The 22,035-nt window shown below is 45.0% G+C and overlaps 1 protein-coding gene across 1 annotated transcript in view; it reads left to right on the forward strand.

The window, feature by feature from the left end:
* Positions 1-9,027: 9,027 nt before the first annotated feature.
* The window catches only part of SWAP70 (switching B cell complex subunit SWAP70), a 56,631-nt gene continuing 43,623 nt past the window's right edge, over positions 9,028-22,035 (forward strand). The window contains exons 1-2 of the mRNA XM_049780669.1: positions 9,028-9,442; positions 9,701-10,030. Coding sequence (XP_049636626.1) covers positions 9,092-9,442; positions 9,701-10,030 — 681 coding nt within the window. The 5' untranslated portion in view covers positions 9,028-9,091. The remainder of the gene's footprint in view (positions 9,443-9,700; positions 10,031-22,035) is intronic.

A 22,035-nucleotide genomic window follows, 5' to 3' on the forward strand; every position in this document is an offset into this window, starting at 1 on the left:
ACATCATTTGCTCCAGTTATAATAAAAAAAAAAGAATTAGGAGGGTGTCTTCATCACTACCCAGGGGAGCAAAATTGATATGAAGAAATAAGAGATTAAGAAAAAAATTCCCAGTCTTATTTAGCACACTGCCTCCTTTGCAGAAACAAAATTACTCAGAATGGCCTATACATCTTAGTGATAACCTAGCAGGATATTTGCTCTGCATGCAGTCAATTGAGTTTATTCCCAGCTTTTTATATGGTTCCCTAAGTTTACCAGGAGTAATTTCTGAGCACAGTTAGGAATAACCTCTGAATGACACCTGGCATGGCAAACTTGTTTTTGCATTTTGGGTCTCTTGGAAGTGTGTGTGTGTGTGTGTGTGTGTGTGTGTTTTGTAGGTAAGTAGTGGTGGTGGTAGTGGGAGGATCAAGTTGTCTCCTCTTGACTGTAAAACATATGCCCCAGATCATTAAACTATATTTCTTGCCCTGGAAATTTATAATTTAACAAGCAGAATAAATCCCCCACCCTTAATTGCACTCTCTGAATTATTCCTTTATTGCTACCATCATTCCTGCTCCCCACCAGTATTGATGGAGGAACACACTTAACTTAATTTGTGTTTTAGGGGGACAGCAAATTGAGTTGCTTTTGGAAAAATAAGTGACAGAAATTGGAAATCCTGAACACAGTGATGAAATAGAGACCCAGGAATCAACAATACTTTCTTATTCTACTTTAATTAATTACCGTATTTTCCGGTGTATAAGACGATGTTTGGAACAAAAAGGTCATCCGAAAATCGAGGGTCGTCTTATACACCGAGTATGTCCCGAAAAATGTTTCAATATGCCGCTAAATGAAAATTGTCTAATATTGCCACAAAATGAATTTTCCTACTCGATCCTGCACCAATCACTGCAGGCTGCTCAGACTGCCTCTCTAACTCGGCCAATCCAAGCAGGCTTTTGATGCATGCAAATTAGACAATGTTCTGTACACAGTCAAAAGCCTGCTCAAATGGGCCAGAGTCAGAGAGGAAGTCTATTACAGTATACCCTTTGAACCTTTGCTTGTTGTGATTGGCTCACTGTGGTACATACAGTTGCAGCACAGGAACGTTCTGTCTGATACAGCAAATATAGGCCTCAACCTATGTTTTAACTGCAAAATTAGGGGGTCGTCTTATACGCCCAGTCGTTTTATATGCCGGCAAATACGGTAATCAATTAGTTTTTTTGGGCCACACTTGGTGATACTGAGGGGTTTCTCCTGGTTCTGCATTCAGGAATGATTCCTGGGGGTACTCACCTGACCATATGGGATTCTGGGAATGGAAACAGGGTCACTGTGTGCAAGGCTCTACCAGCTGTGCTATCTTTTCAGCTTCTCAACAACATTTTCTTTTGTCTTTTCCTCCTGCACCTTTTAGCTCAAGGGTTAGAGGGTATGGGTACATTCCTGCTCTTTCCTAATCCCTTCCTTATCTTTTTCCTAAATAGGGTATATATAGGTGCATTTAGGAAAACAAAACCAAGTTTTATCTGAGAGGATCTCCTTTTGAGAATTTTTGGTATTTGCTCTTTTCGCTAGTGTCCAGATTTGTGTTGGATTGGAGAGGTGCTGTGCCTCTGTGACTTCAAGTCTGAGTTAGCTAGAAAGTTACTAGTCTGCTGCAAGATACCTAGGAAAACATTTAGGGGAGCATATCCATTGATATATGGAGAATATGCAGGCCAAAACCCTCCTCAAGGGCCAGAGAGTGGGAAAGTGCTTGCTTTCATGTGATAGGTCCTGGTTTGATCCCTAGCATAGCATATGGTTCTATGAATACACTTTGGAGTGATATCTAGGCACAAAACCATGATTAAGCTCTGAGCACCACCAAATGTGTCTCTTCAACTAAAAACCAAAACCAAAAACCATCAATAAAAAACATACCTATAGGGGCCAGAGCAGTGGCTCAAGAAGTAGGGCGTTTGCCTTACACGTGGTTGACCTAGGACTAATAGCAGTTCTATCCCCACCGTCCCATATAGTCCCCCAAGCCAGGAGTGATTTCTGAGCGCATAGCCAGAAGTAACCCCAAAGGGTCACCAGGTGTGCCCCCACAAAAACACCCCTTCCAACCCTCCAAAGCCCAAAACTTCAAAACAAAGTTTTTGTCCCCAAGCCCCCAGAGTTTGAGCCACAATTGTTAAGATAATTTACTACCTATAATAAGGACTCACCTTGATAAATTTTGGCCAGAAATAGTATAGCAAATAGGGTGCTTGCTTTGTAGATGCTTAGTCTACATGGGCTCCATCTCCTATATCCTATATTGTCCTGAGAGCCTGTCAAGAGTAACCCCTGAGCACAACTGGGTGTGGCCCCAAAACAAAATAAAACAAAAGACAGAAATCTCTTTTTTTGTTTTGTTTTAGTTTTTGGCCACACCCAGTGATGCTCAGGGATTACTCCTGGCTATGCAGAAGGTCAGTGGTTCGAATCCCAGCATCCCATATGGTCCCCCGAGTGATTTCTGAGCATAGAGCCAGGAGTAATCCCTGAGCAATGCAGGGTGTGATCCAAAAACCAAAACAAACAAACAAAAAACCCAAAAAAACCCCCCAAAAAACAAACTTTTGGGGGCAAACCAATAGTGCAGCAAGTAGGGGGTTTGCCTTGCATGTGGCTGACCCAGATTTGATCTCTAGTATCCCATAGGGTTCCTTCAGTCTGCCAAGAGTAGTCTCTTAGTGCAGAGCCAGGAGTAACCCCTGAGTGTCACCAGGTGTGGCTCCAAAATGAAACAAACAGGAAATTATCTTTGGGTCTTTTTCCTCTCTGGAGAAACTCGTGTTCTCTCTCTGTCTCTGTCTCTCTGTCTTTGTCTCTCTGTCTCTATCTCTGTGTCTGTATCTGTGTCTGTCTGTTTGTCTGTCTGTCTTTCACCACTCCTGGTGGGCTCAGGGGAACAGAAAGACATAAGGTTGCTTGATTTGGGTCAGCTGTGTGCAAGGCAAGTGCCTTACCTACTGTACTATCTCTTTGGTCCTCCCTTGTTCTCTCGAACACACATTCCTTTCTTTCTCTGCCTTCACATCTTTCTTTCAATAAAAACTATTTGATTCACACACATTATATAGTTAAGTAACATTGTTATAATAATATTAAAGTTAATGGTATTGATGTACAAAGTTACTGCATTCATCACCAACCAATTGTCCAAGATTTTCTACCACAGTTCCTAAGTCACCTCTGGTCTACTTCATTTTCCCCCCTCTTTTCCCATTTTCCCCCATTGCTTGGTAATCTGAAATTTTTCCTTCATTTCTCCCTCTTTCCATTTCTCCCTCCCTCCCTCCCTCCCTCCCTCCCTCCCTCCCTCCCTCCCTCCCTCCCTCCCTCCCTCCCTCCCTCCCTCCCTCCCTCCCTTCCTTCCTTCCTTCCTTCCTTCCTTCCTTCCTTCCTTCCTTCCTTCCTTCCTTCCTTCCTTCCTTCCTTCCTTCCTTCCTTCCTTTTCTTTCTTCCCATATGGGATGCCAGGTCATACACATGTAAGGCAAATACCCTACTTGATGTGCTATTACATCGGCCTGGTAATAAGAGTTTTTTTTTTTTGGGGGGGGGGGGGCACACCCGGTGGCAGTCAGAGGTTACTCCTGGCTCTGTGTTCAGAAATGGCTCCTGGCAGGCTTGGGAAAACCTATGGGATGTTGGGAATCAAACCCAGGTCTGTCCTGGATTGGCTTGCAAGGCAAATGCTCTACCGCTGTGCCCCTTACTTTTTTTTTTTTTTTTGTCAAACCCGGCGGCATTCAGGGGTTACTTCTGGCTCTGTGCTCAGAAATTGCTCCTGACAGGCTCGGGGACTATATGGGACATCCTGGATTGGCTGCTTTCGAGGCAAATGCCTTACCGCTGTGTTCTCTCTTCAGCTCCACATATAAGTTTTTTAAACCAAGGCCAAGAGTTGTCCTGTTCCATACTGTCTATTCCCTTGTTTTGTCTCTCTGTATTCCATAGATGAGTGAGATCATTTCTTCTTTGTCCTTTTCTCTCTGACTTTTTTCACTTTTCATGATACCCTCCAGTTATACTAGATAAGTTTTTGAAATGAAGGTCTCATTTTAATTCTCATCTCCACGGATGGAGTCTTCCTCGAGTCCTACCAGACTTCCTGTTGTATGAGCTCAGAAACACAGAGCACAGAAACAGAAGCATAACCTGGGTGAATGATTCCTAATTGTCTACTGACCCTCAAAGTTATGTATTATAGAGACAAAATTGTCATACTTTGACTTTTTGGGTCTGTTTCAACTTAGACAAAGACACAACAGAAAACTAATCTTAGGACTTTTGTGTTCACATATGGCAACCACAGCCACCACCACCCCCTTCTAGTGGGTGCTATGGGGTAGAGGGTGACATCTTCCACCCTCTTCTTTATTTCTGAATGGGGAGAAGCAGGGAGTCTTGATTCAATTTCTTTTGTTTGTTTTTGTTTTGGGGTCACATCTTGCAGTGCTCAGGTGGTTATTCCTGGTTCTGCACTCAGAAATCACTCCTGGAAGGCTTGGGGAACCATATAGGAAGTCGGGGATTGAACCCTGATTGTCTGCATCCAAGGCAATGCCTTACACCCTGTGCTGTCACATCAGCCCTCTTGATCTAGTTTCTTCCTGTGATGGGGAGTTGGACATAGAGGGCAGTTACTGTGTATCTCATTGCACCTCTAGTTCCACCCTGGATGCCAACATGGCCCCACATGGAAAGGATTCACTCATTTTTTTTATAATTTTTTATTATGAATTATGACAACAAAAGATGCAAAGAAAGAGGATAAGGTAAAGTTACAGTGGAAGGACAATCACCCATAACATAATTATCAGAAGAAGTCCCCTTGCTGATATCTTAACTTTGAATTTTCTTTTTTTTTTTTTCTTTTTTTGGGCCACACCCGGTAACGCTCAGGGGTTACTCCTGGCTATGCGCTCAGAAGTCGCTCCTGGCTTGGGGGACCATATGGGACGCCGGGGGATCGAACCGCGGTCCGTCTCCTAGGCTAGCGCAGGTAAGGCAGGCACCTTACCTCCAGCGCCACCGCCCGGCCCCTAACTTTGAATTTTCACCAAAGAAAGTTAAGATAAATAAAACAGAATCCATGTGCAATTACTTTTTCCCTCAAGTCCCCAGATTGTAGCACATTATAATATTTCTTAACAGCACACAAGGCAATCTAAAGCCATCAAACTTACGTAACTCCTTAAACATTAGAGGCATAGTATTTTTTACATTTCCATGTACATGCATATTAGCTTAAGTTAACCTCAAATTTTAAGTGGGTGTGTTTTAAGGATTAGAGTCAAAGGAGCACAGTAAAAACGGTGTTAGAGTGGCAATTGTTGTTTGCATAGGCCCACCAAAATATGAGAGGCATGGAAAGGAATAGCCTTGGCCTAAATACAAAGAGATCCTACCCCTGAAGTTTCCTGGCATAAGACCAACTCTAGGCCTCAGGAAAGTTATCGTTCACTCCAAGACATTGTCCGTAGCGCCAACACACTTATCACACAGTCTCTGTTGTTGGTCTCATGTTTCTGTATTAAAGATTCTGGAATCTGCATGTCCTACATTGAAGTCATGATGTGGAGTGCCTTTTCGTTTCACCTCACCATGAAAGGGGAATGCAGGAAGCCCTGTCCTGTAAGCAGGTTGTTGTTGTTAAGTCTTCTCAGTGTTAAGGGAAGTCTCTTTTGAGCAGGACGATGTCTGAGCAGTGGTAGGGTCTTCCGTGGTAGAGGATTGCTTCCAGGTGATGTTATAGACAAACCTCACCATAAAGGGGCAATACAGCAAGCCCTGTCCAGTAAACAGGTCATTGTTCTTGTTGTCTTCTCAGTGTTAAGGGATGTCTCTTTTGAGTAGATCGATGTCTGAGCAGCTGTAGGGTCGTCCCCGGTACAGGAATGCCTCCGGGTGATGTTATATACAACCTTGGATGTTTTGTAAATGTCTTCTGTAGATCAAGGGGTAAATGGAGAATGCCCATTCTTCTGAGGCCTGTGCCAGGTCTTTATGTCAATGTTCAGGGTGTAAGGTCTCATTGCACTACAAGATTTGTGAGTTCCCATTTCTATTAGATAAGAACTTATTGGTATGTATAGTATTTTCCTATGTTATTGTGCCTACGCAAACAAGATATAAAGCCACGTGGTGCTATCAGATATATGGGGGCATAAGAACATTTCCAACAAGACCCATGACTTGGTTCAAACATAAGTATTAAACTGAGGGATTCTTTCACACCAAATTCCATATGAGCAGTTCATAAAGAGAAGATAAAAAACATGGGGGGGGGGGATCATCATTGTATAAGAAAGTATTTAGCAAAAGTTATAGCCGTCAAAGAAAACACCCATAAAATGTTGAAAAAATATGTGTCCTTTTTATGCCTTTTAAAATAGTTGGGTGGGTGTTAACTCTAGGGCACCACTTTGGTCTGTGAATTAGGACTCAACAGTACTTAAGTTAGAAAGGGTAAAAAAGGAGTAATGATGATAGGAGTTAAAGAAGTTAAAGAGAAATATGAACTTATGAAGGGGTATGCAAAAGGGCAGAGTACAAAATGGACATTCTGCATACATAAAAACATAATTCAATGATAGTGAGTACTATTAATGTTTCTTGTGAGAGTACTATTAATGTTTCTTGTGCGCGCGGGGGCTATCGCCCCCGCGCGATTTTGAAAATGTAGACTGGACAGAGATTACCAGTGCCAGCCAAACCTCCTCCTGCTAGACAGAAGTTCAGAAGTTCAGAGCCCCACCCAGACCCTCCCTAAGGAGCCGCATGGATAGTGGGGGAAGGCCTAGGGTACCTTCAAACTCCACCAAGGGACCCAACTCACCGGCTTGCCCAGGGGTGTGGCCCGGGGAAGCCCTGGAGATCTGGAGCAAGGCGGCAGAGGGGTGCTGGGGTTACCCAAATCCCGCACCCCCCCCCTAGGCCTGGCCAAGCAGGCCTCCGGCATGGCGTGGGCCTGCCAAACCTCTTCCTGCTAGACTCCCGGCTCCCAGGAAGCGGATTCACTCATTTTTTAAAAATTTTTTTTTTTTTTTTTTGTGGTTTTTGGGTCACACCCGGCAGCGCTCAGGGGTTATTCCTGGCTCCATGCTCAGAAATTGCTCCTGGCAGGCACGGGGGACCATATGGGACACCGGGATTCGAACTGATGACCTCCTGCATGAAAGGCAAACACCTTACCTCCATGCTATCTCTCCGGGCCCCATTTTTTAAAAATTTTTTTAAAAAAAATCTTTATTATTGGGGCCGGAGAGATAGCATGGAGGTAAGGCGTTTGCCTTTCATGAAGGAGGTCATCGGTTCGAATCCTGGCGCCCCATATGGTCCCCCGTGCCTGCCAGGAGCAATTTCTGAGCCTGGAGCCAGGAATAACCCCTGAGCGCTGCCGGGTGTGACCCAAAAACCACAAAAAAACTTTATTATTAGTAATATTATTATTATTATTATTATTATTAATATAATTGTTATTGTTATTTTGGGCCACACCTGGTGGTGCTCAGGAATTACTCCTGGCTCTGCACTCAGAAATCACTCCTGATTCGGGGGACCATGTGAGATGCCGGGGATGGGGATCGAACCTGTATCCATCCTGGGTCAGCCATGTGTAAGGCAAATGCCCTGCCACTGTACTACCACTTGGCCCCCAGGACTCACTCTCTGACCCATTCTAGGACACATTTCATAGTAGACATCAGAATCAAGAAAAGTTGCAGAATGAATAAACCAACTTCCCCCAGCAACCGCATCCCTACCTCTCCTTCCTTTTAGGACTGTGCTAGTCCCCCAGATGAACTTTTCAGGGTTCTAACTGGCCTCTTGGACAGTGTCCTCATTTTCAGAATTAAAGCCAAATTCTTTTCCTCTGAGGAGCCAAGGGAGAGAAGCTAGAGCACTGCTCACCCCAACTCATTCTTCCATTGGGTGAAGGACTTTGAGCAAGAGAGCAAGGGACATGATCCGAACTGGACTGGAGAACATTAGGAGGATGAGTGGCGTTTTATTTTTTTTTTCTGCTGTGACAAATCAAGATTTAAAAAAAAATAATCTCTTTATTTAAACACCGTGATTACAAACATAATTTAGTTGGGTTTCAGTCATAACAAGAACAGTCCCCTTCGCCTGTGCAATCTTCCCATCACCAATGCCTCCATCTCTTCTCCCTACACCCAGCCTGTATTCGAGACAGGCTTTCTATATCCCTCACTCACTGACATTGTTATGGTAGTTCTCAGTGTAGTCATTTCTCTAACTTCACTCACCACTCTTTGTGCTGAGCTTCATATCATGAGCTAGCCCATATCATGAGCTAGCCCGTCTAGCCCTCATCTTCTTTTGTCTCTGGGTATTATTTCAATAATGTCTTTAATTTTTCTTAAAACCCATAGATGAGTGAGACTATTTGCTGTCTTTCTCTCTCCCTCTGACTAATTTCACTCAGCATAGTAGATTTCATGTCTTTCCATGTATAGAAAAATTTCATGACTTCGTTCTCTCCTTAGGGCTGCATAACAGATGATTGTCTAAAGAAACTGTGCTACATATACATATACACGATGGGAATATCAGGAGCGGTTTTTGGGTCACACCCGGCGGTGCTCAGGGTTTACTTCTAGCTTTCCGCTCAGAAATCACTCCTGGCAGGCTTGGGGGACCATATGGGATGCCGGGATTCGAACTGATGACCTTCTGCATGCAAGGCAAACGCCTTACCTCCATGCTATCTCTCCGGCCCTAGGAGCGGTGTTTTAACCTCTAGTCAGAACGTGAGTGAAAGCTGCAGGCCTTCCCACCCCAACCCAGCATCCCCAACAGGCGTGCAACGCTCTCCTCATTGAGAGCCCTCGCGGGGCCGGAGTTTCGCAGTCAGGGCGTGGCCTCCCGGGTCAGTGGGCGTGGCTTTCCGGGTCAGGTGACCAGAGGCGGGCAGCGGCCGAGCGAGCGAGTCCCCAGGAGCCTCAGTCGCGCCGTGGGGCTGGCGGGGCTGGAGGTGGTGCCGCCGGGCGGGCTGTGGAGCTGCAGCTGCGAGGCCGTGGCCATGGGGAGCTTGAAAGACGAGCTGCTCAAGGCCATCTGGCACGCGTTCACCGCGCTGGACCTGGACCGCAGCGGCAAGGTCTCCAAATCGCAGCTGAAGGTGGGTGCCCGCCCCTGGGGGAGAGCGAGCCCCGAGTGCGCCGCACGCTTTGGTCGAGGGAACGCGGCCTGCAGGGGCCTGCAGTGGGGCTTTGGCGTTTCCCCTTTGCCTCCGGGCTCTGCCCTCTGCAAGCGCCCTCAGGCGGGTCCCCTCCGGGCTGCGGGTCAATTAGCGGCCCGACTGGGGGAAAGGGATCCGGGACCCGCGAGCCTGCTGCCTTCCTGCTCGACGCCCGCCGCAGTCCCCCAAAAAGTGCCAAACTTTTTTTGAGATCCGGAGTGGGAGGGAGGGAGGGTGGGAGGCGCTTGGGCCTGGACTGAGCGAAGGGACTGACAGGTGGGCTCGAGGTGGGGGGACACCTGGCTTTGCAGATCTCAGGTCTGGTAGTGGTGGTGGGGTGTGTGCAGTGACTCTCCTGAGATCCTTAGGGATCATGAGGATCCCCCTAAAATCCTGAGAGATCACCAGGATCCCCCTAAGATCCTGAGAGATCATGAGGATTCCCCCTAGGATCCTGAGAGATCAGAGGTTCCCCCTAAGATCCTGAGAGATCCTGAGGATCCTCCTAAGATCCTGAGAGATCATGAGGGTTTCCTCCAGGATCCTGAGAAATCAGAGGATCCCCCTAAGATCCCGAGAGATCCTGAGGATCCTCCTAAGATCCTGAGAGATCATGAGGGTTCCCTCCAGGATCCTGAGAAATCAGAGGATCCCCCTAAGATCCCGAGAGATCATGAGGATCCCCCTAGGATCCTGAGAGATCTCAGTGCCTTCCGCAGGTCTTCCAGGCACTCTGCTTCGGCAAGTCTTTCTTGTGACTTGCCAAAGCGAGAATATAAGGTATAAAGGAATGCTTGTGAATTATTGAGTAATCTCCTAGCAGGGAAAGTAGCACCGTGCCAGGAGAAATTGGCAGCTTCTTGGAAATATTAAATATGGAGGTAATCTAGCCATTCATTGGCATTAAAAAAATAGACACATTTTGGCTCCCAGTGTTTTTCGTAGCTCCTACTGGGAATGGATTACAGAAAACTGAGTTTGCTTTGTATTTTTTATGCAGTAATGAGGTTGCAATAGTAGCGGGATTTATACTAGTGAGACTTAGCATTTCCTCTGTCATTCTTCCTAATTCTCTTTCTTACTCTTAATTGGTCTTCACTTTTTTGGGGGGGGGCACACCCATTTGACGCTCAGGGGTTACTCCTGATTATGCGCTCAGAAATCGCTCCTGGCTTGGGGGGACCACATGGGACACCGGGGGATTGAACTGTGGTCCTTCCTTGGCTAGTGCTTGCAAGGCAGACACCTTACCTCTAGCGCCACCTCTCCGGCCCTGGTCTTCACTTTTTTTTTTTTTTTTCTTTTTTTGGTTTTTGGGCCACACCTGGCATTGCTCAGGGGTTACTCCTGGCTGTCTGCTCAGAAATAGCTCCTGGCAGGCACGGGGGACCATGTGGGACACCGGGATCCGAACCAACCATCTTTGGTCCTGGATCAGCTGCTTGCAAGGCAAACCCCGCTGTGCTATCTCTCGGGCCCTGGTCTTCACTTTTAACATGATTGTAAGTATGTTTAGTTTTTAACTACTATTTGGTTTCTGTTCCTTTTTTTATTTTTGTTTTTGGGCCACACCTGGCAGTACTTAAGGTTTACTCCTTTCTCTGCTCAGGGATTACTCCTGGTGGTTCTTGGGGTACCCTTTGGGGCGCTGGGCATTGAATCAGGTCCGTTGCATGCAAGACAAAATATAGTACCTACTGTACTATTTTAGTCCCCTGGTTTCTGTTCTTTAAAAATTTTATATTTTTGCGGGGCCGGGCAGTGGCGCTAAAGGTAAGGTGCCTGCCTTGCCTGCGCTAACCTTGGACGGACCGCAGTTCGATCCCCCGGTGTCCCATATGGTCCCCCAAGCCAGGAGCAACTTCTGAGCACATAGCCAGGAGTAACCCCTGAGCGTTACTGGGTGTGGCCCAAAAACCAAAAAAAAAAAAATTTTATATTTTTGTTAGTTAGTTTTTTTTTTTTTTTTTGTATTTGAGCCACATCTAGCTGTGTTACTCTTTTTTTATTTTTATTTTTTAACTCCTTTAGCTCCCCCAGGAGTTACTCTTGAATCTGCACTCAAGAATCGCTCCTGGGGGCCAGAGTGATAGCACAGAGGTAGGGTATTTGCCTTGCATGTGGCCAACTCAGGATGGTCCTGGGTTTGATCCCCCACCTGCCTGGAGCGATTTCTGAGCGTAGAGCCAGGAGTAACCCCTGTGTGCTGCTGGGTGTGCCCCTCCCCCCAAAAAAGAGTCTTTCTGGTGGCTTCTGGGGACTATATGGGATACCAGGGAGTGAATCCGGGTTTATGAACTACGGGCAAGACAAGTGCCCTACTTACTGTACTATCACTCCAGCCCCTAAATTTTTTTTTTTTTTTGATTTTTGGGTCATACCTGGCAGTGCTCAGGGGTCACTCCTGGCTCTATGTGCAGAAATTGCTCCTGGCAAGCTCGGGGGACCATATGGGATGCCGGGATTTGAACCACTATCCTTCTGCATGCAAGGCAAATGCCCTACCTTCATGTTATCTCTCCAGGCCCAGTCCCTAAAATATTTATCTATTTGGCAGTGCTAGGGTTCCAACTCTGGACCTTGTGCACAATATTTAATTTTTTTGTTTTCTTGGACCACACCTGGTGACGCTCAGCGATTACTCCTGGCTATGCGCTCAGAAATTGCTCCTGGCTTGGGGGACCATATGGGACGCTGGGGGATCGAACTGTTGTTGGTCCTAGGTTAGTGCATGCAAGGCAAATGCCTTACCGCTTGCGCCACCGCTCCGGCCCCATAATATTTAATTTTTATCATAGTGTTAGCACTATCTCTTCCCTTCTTTCCCCTTCTGCTCCTCCCGCTCGATGGCTTCAGTTTGTTTTTGTTTCCATATATATATATACACATACATATATGTATATGTAAAGACATAAACTGGGAAACCATTGCAATAGCCAGCTGAGAGGTAATGGGAGATGGAGGTTGTGAGGTGGGCAAAATGGGCTATGGTGAAAACAGATTTGCCGTTCTTATGCCTCTTTTGTTTTTGGGCGACACCTGACGAGACTTGTTGGCTATTCCTGGCTCTTCATTCAATAATCAGTCCTGAGAGAGCACAGTGGCCTTTGCCTTGCAAGCAGCCAATCCAGGACCAAAGGTGGTTGGTTCGAATCCTGGTGTCCCGTCCCATATGGTCCCCCATGCCTGCCAGGAGCTATTTCTGAGCAGACAGCCAGGAGTAACCCCTGAGCACCGCCAGGTGTGACCCAAAAACAAAAACAAAAAAAAACAAAAACAAAAAAAACAAACAAAAAAAATCAGTCCTGGTGACAGCTGAGGAACCATGTGGGATGTTGAGGATCAAGCATAGGTTGAGATTTAAATCTGGATCGACCATGTGCAAGGCAAGCTCCTTATTCCTGTACTATCTCTCTGGGTCCTCTTCATATTAGCAAGCTATTTAGTATTCTATTTTATTTTTATTTACTTATTATTACTTTTTTTAAATTTTCTTTTTTTTTTTTTTTTTGGCGGGGTCACACCCGGCAGCATTCAGGGGTTACTCCTGGCTCTATGCTCAGAAATTGCCCCTGGCAGGCAAGGGACCATATGGGATGCCGGGATTCGAGCCACAGTCCTTCTGCATGAAAGTCAAATGCCTTACTTCTATGCTATCTCTCCAGCCCCTTATTTACTTATTTTTAGCCATACTTGGCTGTGCTTAGAGCTTACTTCTGGCTCTGTGCTCAGGGATTACTCCTGACAGGTTTAGGGGACCATATGGGGTTACGGATCAAACCTGGTTTGGTTTGATGGTCTACAGATCTACAGGGCAACTGCCTTACCCACTATTATCTCCCCAGGCTCCTAAAATATATTCGACTCATCATTCTTTTTTTTTTTTTTTTTTTTTTTTTTTTGGTTTTTGGGCCACACCCGGCGTTGCTCAGGGGTAACTCCTGGCTGTCTGCTCAGAAATAGCTCCTGGCAGGCATGGGGGCCATATGGGACACCGGGATTTGAACCAACCACCTTTGGTCCTGGATCGGCTGCTTGCAAGGCAAACGCCGCTGTGCTATCTCTCCGGGCCCATCATTCTTTGTTTTACCATCACAACTTTGTATGTTTTCTTTTTTCCCTGTCAGTCCCTCTCTTTTCCTCCTTTCCTTGTCCTGCCCCACCCTGCCTCTCCCCTCCTTTCCACTCCCCTCTCCTTTACCATTTGGTGCTCAGGAGTTACTCCTGGCTCTGCATTCAAGAACAGTTTTTTTTTTTTTTTTTTGGCCACACCTGGCATTGCTCAGGGGTTACTCCTGGCTGTCTGCTCAGAAATAGCTCCTGGCAGGCACGGGGGACCATATGGGACACCGGGACTCGAACCAACCACCTTTGCTCCTGGATCAGCTGCTTGCAAGGCAAATGCCGCTGTGCTATCTCTCCGGGCCCTCAAGAACAGTTTTTTTGATGCTTGGGAGAACATATAGGATGCTGGGGCTAGAACCCAGGTTGGACATGTGCAAGGCAAGCTTCCTACCCACTGTACTGCCTGTTTGGCCTCTTTGGACAGTTTTGACACATAACTTTTTTTTTTTTTTTGGGTCACATCCGACAGTGCTCAGGGACCACTCCTGGCTCTATGCTCAGAAATTACTCCTGGCAAGCTCGGGGACCATATGGGATACCGGGATTCGAACTACTGTCATTCTGCATGCAAGGCAAATGCTTACCTCCATGCCATCTCTCCGGCCCCAACACATAACTTTTGACAATTTCATGTGTTACATCTTGTATGGTAGCAAATGTGGTGGTGGGTTTAACTTTTGGTAGGTAATTTAAGAGAATGAGCCATCATTACAGAAGACTCTCCCTCTCCTAGTCAGACAAGGCCCTGGTGGCATAGCTCAGGGTTTAGAATGCCTGCTTTGCAAGCATAAGGTCACAAGTTTGAGCCTTGGTGTCACCACACACTGAGCCCAGTCCTAGTAGTTCTGCCACATGAGCTTAGCATCTCAGCAGTCTGGGATCCCTGCCATCACCACTGATCTTTGGCATGCCACAGCCAAGTATGTGAGCACTCCAACCCCCCCCCCCCAATGATCACCACTAAAACATGTGTGCATGATTCCTCAGTGAATTTCTGGCAAACACTAGAACCAGTTTGTGTGTGATCTCCAGGGCTGAAGGGTGCAGTGAACCTGTGTGTAATCTCCACAAGTGAAGAAGGGTGACCCTGCTGGGCTCTGGGACTGAATATGAGCATTGAGACCTGCTGTGAGCCCCTCAGCTGAACTCAGGGGCCTGTGTGGAACTGGCCGCACAAACCACAACAATGAAAGGGAAAAGGGGGTGGGGGAAAGAATTGTGTTGTATTATTCACTTACCTTATCTCTAAAGTCTGGTGGTAGAGATAAGATACAGAAATAACATTGGGTAGAAGATGTTCAGTATGTCAGACAATAAAGAGGCTAGAGATTTTGGAGGAAAGAGGTGATTATGCTTTACAGATGGATTACATCATTAAAAGTATTTGAAATAGGGGCCGGCGAGGTGGAGCTAGAGGTAAGGTGCCTGCCTTGCAAGCGCTAGCCAAGGATCAGGACCACGGTTAGATCCCCCCCGACCCCGACCCCCCCCCCCCCCCCCGCGTCCCATATGGTCCCTCAAAGCCAGGGGCAATTTCTGAGTGCTTAGCCAGGAGTAACCCCTGAGCATCAAACGGGTGTGGTCCGAAAAACTAAAAAAAAAAAAAAAAATTGAAATAAACTTTTTTTTTTTGGTTTTTGGATCATACCCGGCAGTGCTCAGGGGTTACTCCTGGCTCTATGCTCAAAAATTGTTCCTGGCAGGCTCGGGGGACCGTAAGGGACGCTGGGATTTGAACCACCGTCCTTCTGCATGCAAGGCAAACGCCTTACCTCCATGCTATCTCTCTGGCCCCTGAAATAAACTCTTTTGGCGGTGCTCAGGGGTTACTCCTGGCTGTTTGCTCAGAAATAGCTCCTGGTAGGCACGGGGGGACCATATGGGACACCAGGATTTGAACCAACCACCTTTGGTCCTGGATCGGCTGTTTGCAAGGCGTGCCGCTGTGCTATCTCTCCGGGCCCGAAATAAACTCTTTAAGAAAGCTAGGATGTGACGATATAGAAATGGTCAGCAACATAGCTCAGAGAACTGAGGGCTTATTAAATATGTAGACATCTGATTTGGCAATGTGTGGTCACTGAGTTTCCCAGAAGAAAACATACAAGAAAAGAATTTTTTTTTTTTTTCCATTCCTGGCCATTCTCAGGTTACTCCTGGCTCTGCACTCAGGAATCACTCGTGGCCAGCGGACCATATGAGGTGCCAGGGATCAAACCTGGTTTGGCTTTGTGTAAGGCAAATGTACTCTATAATGTTGCTCTGGTTTTCCCTTTTTTGTGGAAGGGTCCATGCCTGGTTGTGTTCTCTTTGCTTTGTGCTTAAGGATCGTTCCTGTCAGTGCTTGAGTAACCATTTGCAGTGCTAGGAATAGAACCATAGTTGGCCGAGTGCTCGGCAAGTGCCTTACCCGCTGAACCTTCTCTCCAGTCTTTTTATTTATTTATTTATTTAGGTTTTTGGCCACACCCAGTGATGCTCAGGGGTTACTCCTGGTTATGCACTCAGAAATTGCTCCTTGCTTGGGGGACCAGATGGGATGCCTGGGGATTGAACCGCGGTCTGTCCTAGGCTAGCGTGCAAGGCAGATGCCTTATCGCTTCTGCCACTGCTCCGGCCCCTCTCTCTTTTAAACTTATTCTACTCATTCATTCAATTGGTATTTGTGGACTATGGTAATCTTTAAGGGACTTCTAAGCTCTAATTGGTGAATGGACTCTTGCAAGAGAAATTCTTCAGGCATTTGTGGGTATTTTTTTTTCCCTTTGGGTTTTTGGGTCACACCTGACAGTGCTCAGGGGTTTCTTCTAGCTCTGTGCTCAGAAATCCCTCCTGGCAGGCTCAGGGACCATATGGGTTGCCGGGATTTGAACCACTGTCCTTCTGTATGCAAGGTAAACACCCTGCCTCCATGCTATCTCTCTGGCCCTGTGGAATTTATTTTTATTGGAATGTAGACTTTAAATCCAGGTGTTTCTGGGTGTGCACAAGAAGTTTATACTAGGGCCGGAGAGATAGCCAGAGAGAGTGGCGTTTGCCTTGCTAGCTGCCGACCCAGGACCTAAGGTGGTTGGTTCAAATCCCAGCGTCCCATATGGTCCCCTGTGCCTGCCAGGAGCTATTTTTGAGCAGATAGCCAGGAGTAACCCCTGAGCACTGCCGAGTGTGGCCCAAAAACCAAAAAAAAAAAAAAAGTTTATATTGGTAGAAAACATTGGGGATAATGCAAGGAAGGCTCTAAGTGTCAGACTATTTAGGTGGGTGCCTTGGGGCCTCCAGTTTTTCTCCTCAGTGAGTACCATGGTCATAAGATCACTTTAGAATCCCTTGGACATAGCATGTGTACTGGGTTGGAATGAGTTCAGAAGATTAGTACTTGGAAACCGTTGCAGTAGCCCAGCTGAGAGGTAATGGGAGATTGGGGTTGTGAGGGTGGACAAAATTGTTGTGGGAGAAGCAAGTTTGTTGTCTTCATGCCTTGACCCACAGTTGGGTGGGAAGAGAAAAAGAAAAGACAGAAATGTTTCAAAATATGGGGCTGGAGTGTTAGAAGAGTGGTAGGGCATTTGCCTTGCACAGGGCCGACCTGGGTTGGACACGGATTCTATCCCCGGCATCCTGTATGGTCCTCTGAGCTGACCAGGAGCAATTTCTGAGCGCAGAGCCAGGAGTAACCCCTGAGTGTCACCTAGTGTGATCCACAAACCAAAATAAAAAGAAATATGTCAAAATATAGCTACCTTGATCAGACTGATAGTAGTTTAAGAAAGTTTTGAAAGGGCCACACTTGGTGCCCAGTACTCTTGTCTACTTGGGGAACCTTAAGCAAGGCTGGATTGGGTTATAAGGTTGAGTGTATGGCTAGGCTAGATCCTTAATGTCTTTATTGTCAGACACCAGAGGGAATAGTTTAGGAAAGAAATCTCTGTCTCTGTCTCTGTCTGTCTGTCTGTCTGTCTGTCTGTCTGTCTGTCTCTCTCTCTCACACACACATACACACACACACAGTTTTATTAGTTTGCTTTATTTTTGAGATTCTTCATGGTTGATTGTTCTGCCAGAAATGACATCTTTGGGAGGATGACATTGGGCCCTTGAGTACTGCAAGTCCTTAAAGAATATTTTAAATTAGTATTATTACCATTATCACATTATTATTCTCGGATGCTGGGATGCACCAGCTTCACAGATGTAAGGCTCGTACTTTATCAATGAGCCACATCCCTATCCCTAATATAGTTATTTTGCTCTGACACTGACAAAGAAAAATTAAAATGGATTTTTGGCCAGGGCCATTGTCTGTAGTTTGCAGATTCTAACATCTGTACACTTTGTCTGGGGACTCTCATTCCTTCCTTGTCCTCAGAATGTTCTGGTAGGTTTGTCTAACTTGAGCTATTAGGGAAGGCTGGTCTTCTTTGACCCTGAGCTGAAATTAGCAGATTAAAAAATGAATGATGAATATAGAGTATTGTTTAATGTTTGAAATCTTTGGGTCTTTATTTCGAACAGAGGTTCCCAAAGTTTCTTGGCTTCTTGCCTCCTTTTAGAAAGAAAATTATTAAGCACACCCCCTGGAAATGGGTCTTCTTTAGGCTACTGAACAAAAAACCAACTCATTTGCTTTGGAAGTTACTAAGGCTCTCTGGATCCTTCCAGCAAAACCCTGAGGCAGGATCAGGGTTCGTATTTCCCATTTTGGGAAACACTGATTTAAATGTATTTTTTTCTCTTTCTTTCTTTCTTTCTTTTCTTTCTTTCTTTTCTTTCTTTCTTTCTTTCTTTCTTTCTTCTTTCTTTCTTTCTTTCTTTTTTCTTTCTTTCTTTCTTTTTCTTTCCTTCTTTCTTCTTTCTTTCTTTCTTTTCTTTCTTATCTTTCTTTTCTTTCTTTTCTTTCTTTCTTTCTTTCTTTCTTTCTTTCTTTTCTTTTCTTTCTTTCTTTCTTTCTTTCTTTCTCTTTCTTTCTTCTTTCTTTCTTTCTTTCTTTCTTTCTTCTTTCCTCCTTCCTTTTCCTTCCTTCCTTCCTTCCTTCCTTCCTTCCTTCCTTCCTTCCTTCCTTCCTTCCTTCCTTCCTTCCTTCCTTCCTTCCTTCCTTCCTCTCTTCTCTTTCTCTCTTTCTCTCTCTTTCTCTCTCTCTTTCTCTTCTTTCTTTCTTTCTTCTTTCTTCTTTCTTTTTCTTTCTTTCTTTCTTTCTTTCTTTCTTTCTTTCTTTCTTTCTTTCTTTCTTTCTTTTTCTTTCTTTCTTTCTTTCTTTCTTTCTTCTTCCTTCCTTCCTTCCTTCCTTCCTTCTTCCTTCCTTCCTTCCTTCCTTCCTTCTTCTCTTCCTTCTTTCTTTCTTTCTTTCTTTCTTCTTTCTTTTCTTCTTTCTTTCTTTCTTTTCTTTCTTTCTTTTCTTTTCTTCCTTTCTTCCTTCCTTCCTTCCTTCTTTCTTTCTTTTCTTTCTTCCTTCCTTCCTCTTCTTTCTTTCCTTTCTTTCTTTCTTTCTCTCTTTCTCTTTCTCTCTTTCTCTTCTTTCTCTTTTTTCTTTCTTTCTCTCTCTCTTTCTTCTCTTTCTTTCTTTCTTCTTTTCTTTCTTTCTTCTTCTTTTCTTTCTTTTTTCTTTTCTTTTCTTTCTTTCTTTTCTTTCTTTCTTTCTCTTTCTTCTTTCTTCTTTCTTTCTTTTCTTTCTTTCTTTCTTTTCTTTCTTTCTTTCCTTTCCTTTCCTTTCCTTTCCTCCCTCCCTCCCTCCCTCCCTCCTTCCTCCCTCCCTCCTTCTCTCTCTCTTTCTTTCCTTTCCCCTCCTTCATTTTCTTCTCTTTTTCTTCCTTTCTTTCTCTCACTTTCTTTTTATTGGGGGGGTACACCAAGTGGTACTCAGAGGTTAATTCTGGACTAATATCCTCAGGATTCACTTCTAGCAGGCTTAGGAGACATATGGAATACTAAGGATTGAACTTAGATCAGGTGTATATAAGGCAAGGGCTCTCAGCTCTGTACTTTGCTCTAGCTGTGATTTAAGTTTAGTGATGGTTTTGTGACTAGAAATTTGTGGTAGATGCTTAATTCTTATGTCCACTAGCCTTAGATAAAATCAGTTTTCTTGCATTTTGTTTTGCTTAACATTACTTTTTCCAGGAACCACATAGTTGAAGCATGAAAAAGGGTAGAGGCAAAACTAATGAATAGCCTTGGGGAATGAATGAGTAGCTAAAGCAGGTGGTGAGAGAAAGATAAGGAACCAGAAATATGAGCCCAGAACCACTGTGGGGCAACTGGAGCTGAGGAAGAAGAGATTTTTCAAAGAAGATTCTAAAGTTATGAGTTATCTACCATAACTGAGAAAATTTCCCCCCTTTAAATAGAATCTGAAAAGTTTTGAGTAGGCATAATGTTGGGAACAAATGTATTTTTGAGGGGCCAGAATTATATAGTACAGTGGATAAGGAGCTTGGCTTGCATCCTACTGAACTGGGTTTGATCCCGGCATCCCAGGAGTAGTAACCCTTGTGCATAGCCAGGTGTGGCTCTCAAGCAAACACAAATATGTTTTTGACTGTGGGGAAATTACTTTGCAATACAGAACTCATTAGATAAATGTGTTTGAGTTGCTGCTATGATTAGTAAACACTGTTCTATAGGGCTCCCCCTTGGTACAGAAATACCTATTTTTCTTTTGTTAATTTTATTTTACTGAAACAATTGTGATCTATAGAGTCCTTCATAGTTGAATTTCAGATATATAGTAAGGGCTATTCCCACCACCAGTGTCAACTTCCCTCCACCAGTGAACCCAGAATGCATCCTATACCCACCCTTTGTACCCTGGCCTGCCATAGCACAGCGGCATATACCTTGCAAGCAGCCAATCCAGGACCAAAGGTGGTTGGTTCGAATCTCGGTGTCCCATATGGTTCCCCGTGCCTGCCAGGAGCTATTTCTGAGCAGACAGCCAGGAGTAACCCCTGAGCATCGCTGGGTGTGGCCCAAAAACCAAAAAAAAAAAAAAAAAGTTTAGATTGTTAAAGCTTAGTTCTCTTGATTCTATTGTCATTGACTTTGGCTTGGATATTTAGTTCTGTCCTTATTTTTTTCCCCACCAGTGCATCTGAGACCACTTGGCCTTATTCCTTTCTTCTTAGTAATATAGAAAAATGCAGAAATATTGGGCTGGAGAGATAGCATGGAAATAGGGCGTTTGCCTTGCATGCAGAAGGATGGTGGTTCGAATCCCGGCATCCCATATGGTCCCTGAGCCTGCCAGGAGCGATTCCTGAGTGTAGAGCCAGGAGTAACCCCTGAGCGATGCCAGGTGTGACCCCAAAACAAAACAAAACAAAAAGGGTGTGTGTGGCAGTTTTTTTGTTTTTGTTTGTTTGTTTGTTTTTGTATAGACACAGCAAAAGATGGGGAAAATAAAAAAGGAAAAATTTTGGGAGACTCTACCCATGAAGCATTCTGGCATAAGACCAACTACAGGCTCGGGGCATACTGAGTTGTCTAACTCTTAAGTCTTTTTGTGGTCCCAGTAAAAGTTTTTCTCAATCATGGTTGTTGGTCAGGTTTCTGTTAGAGATCCTGGTTTTTGTACAGATCCTATGTTGAAGTCAGGGTGACATGGAAGAAATACCCATTTTCATTCCTAACTTTTCTTGTCAAATAGTACATTGCAACAAAAGAATTTTTTTTTTTTTTTTTTTGTGTCACACTCGGCAGTGCTCAGGGTTACTCCTGGCTCCATGCTCAGAAATCGCTCCTGGCAAGCTCGGGGGACCCTATGGGGCGCCGGGATTCGAACCTATGACCTTCTGCATGAAAGGCAAACACCTTACCTCCAAGCTATCTCTCCGGCCCCACAAAAGAATATTTTTTGAGATGTTAACTCTTTTTTTTTTTTTTTTGGTTTTTGGGTCACACCCGGCGTTGCTCAGGGGTTACTCCTGGCTGTCTGCTCAGAAATAGCTCCTGGCAGGCACGGGGGACCATATGGGACACAGGGATTCGAACCAACCACCTTTGCTCCTGGATCGGCTGCTTGCAAGGCAAACGTCGCTGTGCTATCTCTCCGGGCCCGAGATGTTAACTCTTGGCCTTTCCCTTAAATCTGGTGAGGTTCATGTTCTCTCTTGAACATGGTTTTTCTTTTTATTCTCCCCTCACTTTTCTCTAAGTAAAGTTCTTTAAGTAAAATTATTTTACTTAACTAAAACCTGAACTTTCCTGATTTTATCAATTAAAAATGCATAATTAAATAAAACTATTTATGACTAATTTTAGAACAGACTAGTTTAAAACTATTTTTTGTATTGAATGCATTTTTTTTTGGTTTGTTTTTGTTTTTGTGCCACACCTGGCGGTGCTCAGGGGTTACTCCTGGCTGTCTGCTCAGAAATAGCTCCTGGCAGGCACGGGGACCATATGGGACACCGGGATTCGAACCAACCACCTTTGGTCCTGGATCGGCTGCTTGCAAGGCAAACACCGCTGTGCTATCTCTCCGGGCCCGTATTGAATGCATTTTTAACATATTTTATATATATATAGATAGATAGCACAGCGGTAGAGCATTTATTTACCTTAGACACATAAGAATGGTGGTTCAAATTCCGGCATCCCTATGGTCCCCCGAGCCTGCCAGGAGCGATTTCTGAGCATAGAGCCAGGAGTAACCCCTGAGCACCGGC

The sequence above is a fragment of the Suncus etruscus genome, chromosome 9 (assembly GCF_024139225.1).
Source record: "Suncus etruscus isolate mSunEtr1 chromosome 9, mSunEtr1.pri.cur, whole genome shotgun sequence".
In the NCBI taxonomy this organism is placed as follows: Eukaryota; Metazoa; Chordata; class Mammalia; order Eulipotyphla; family Soricidae; genus Suncus; species Suncus etruscus.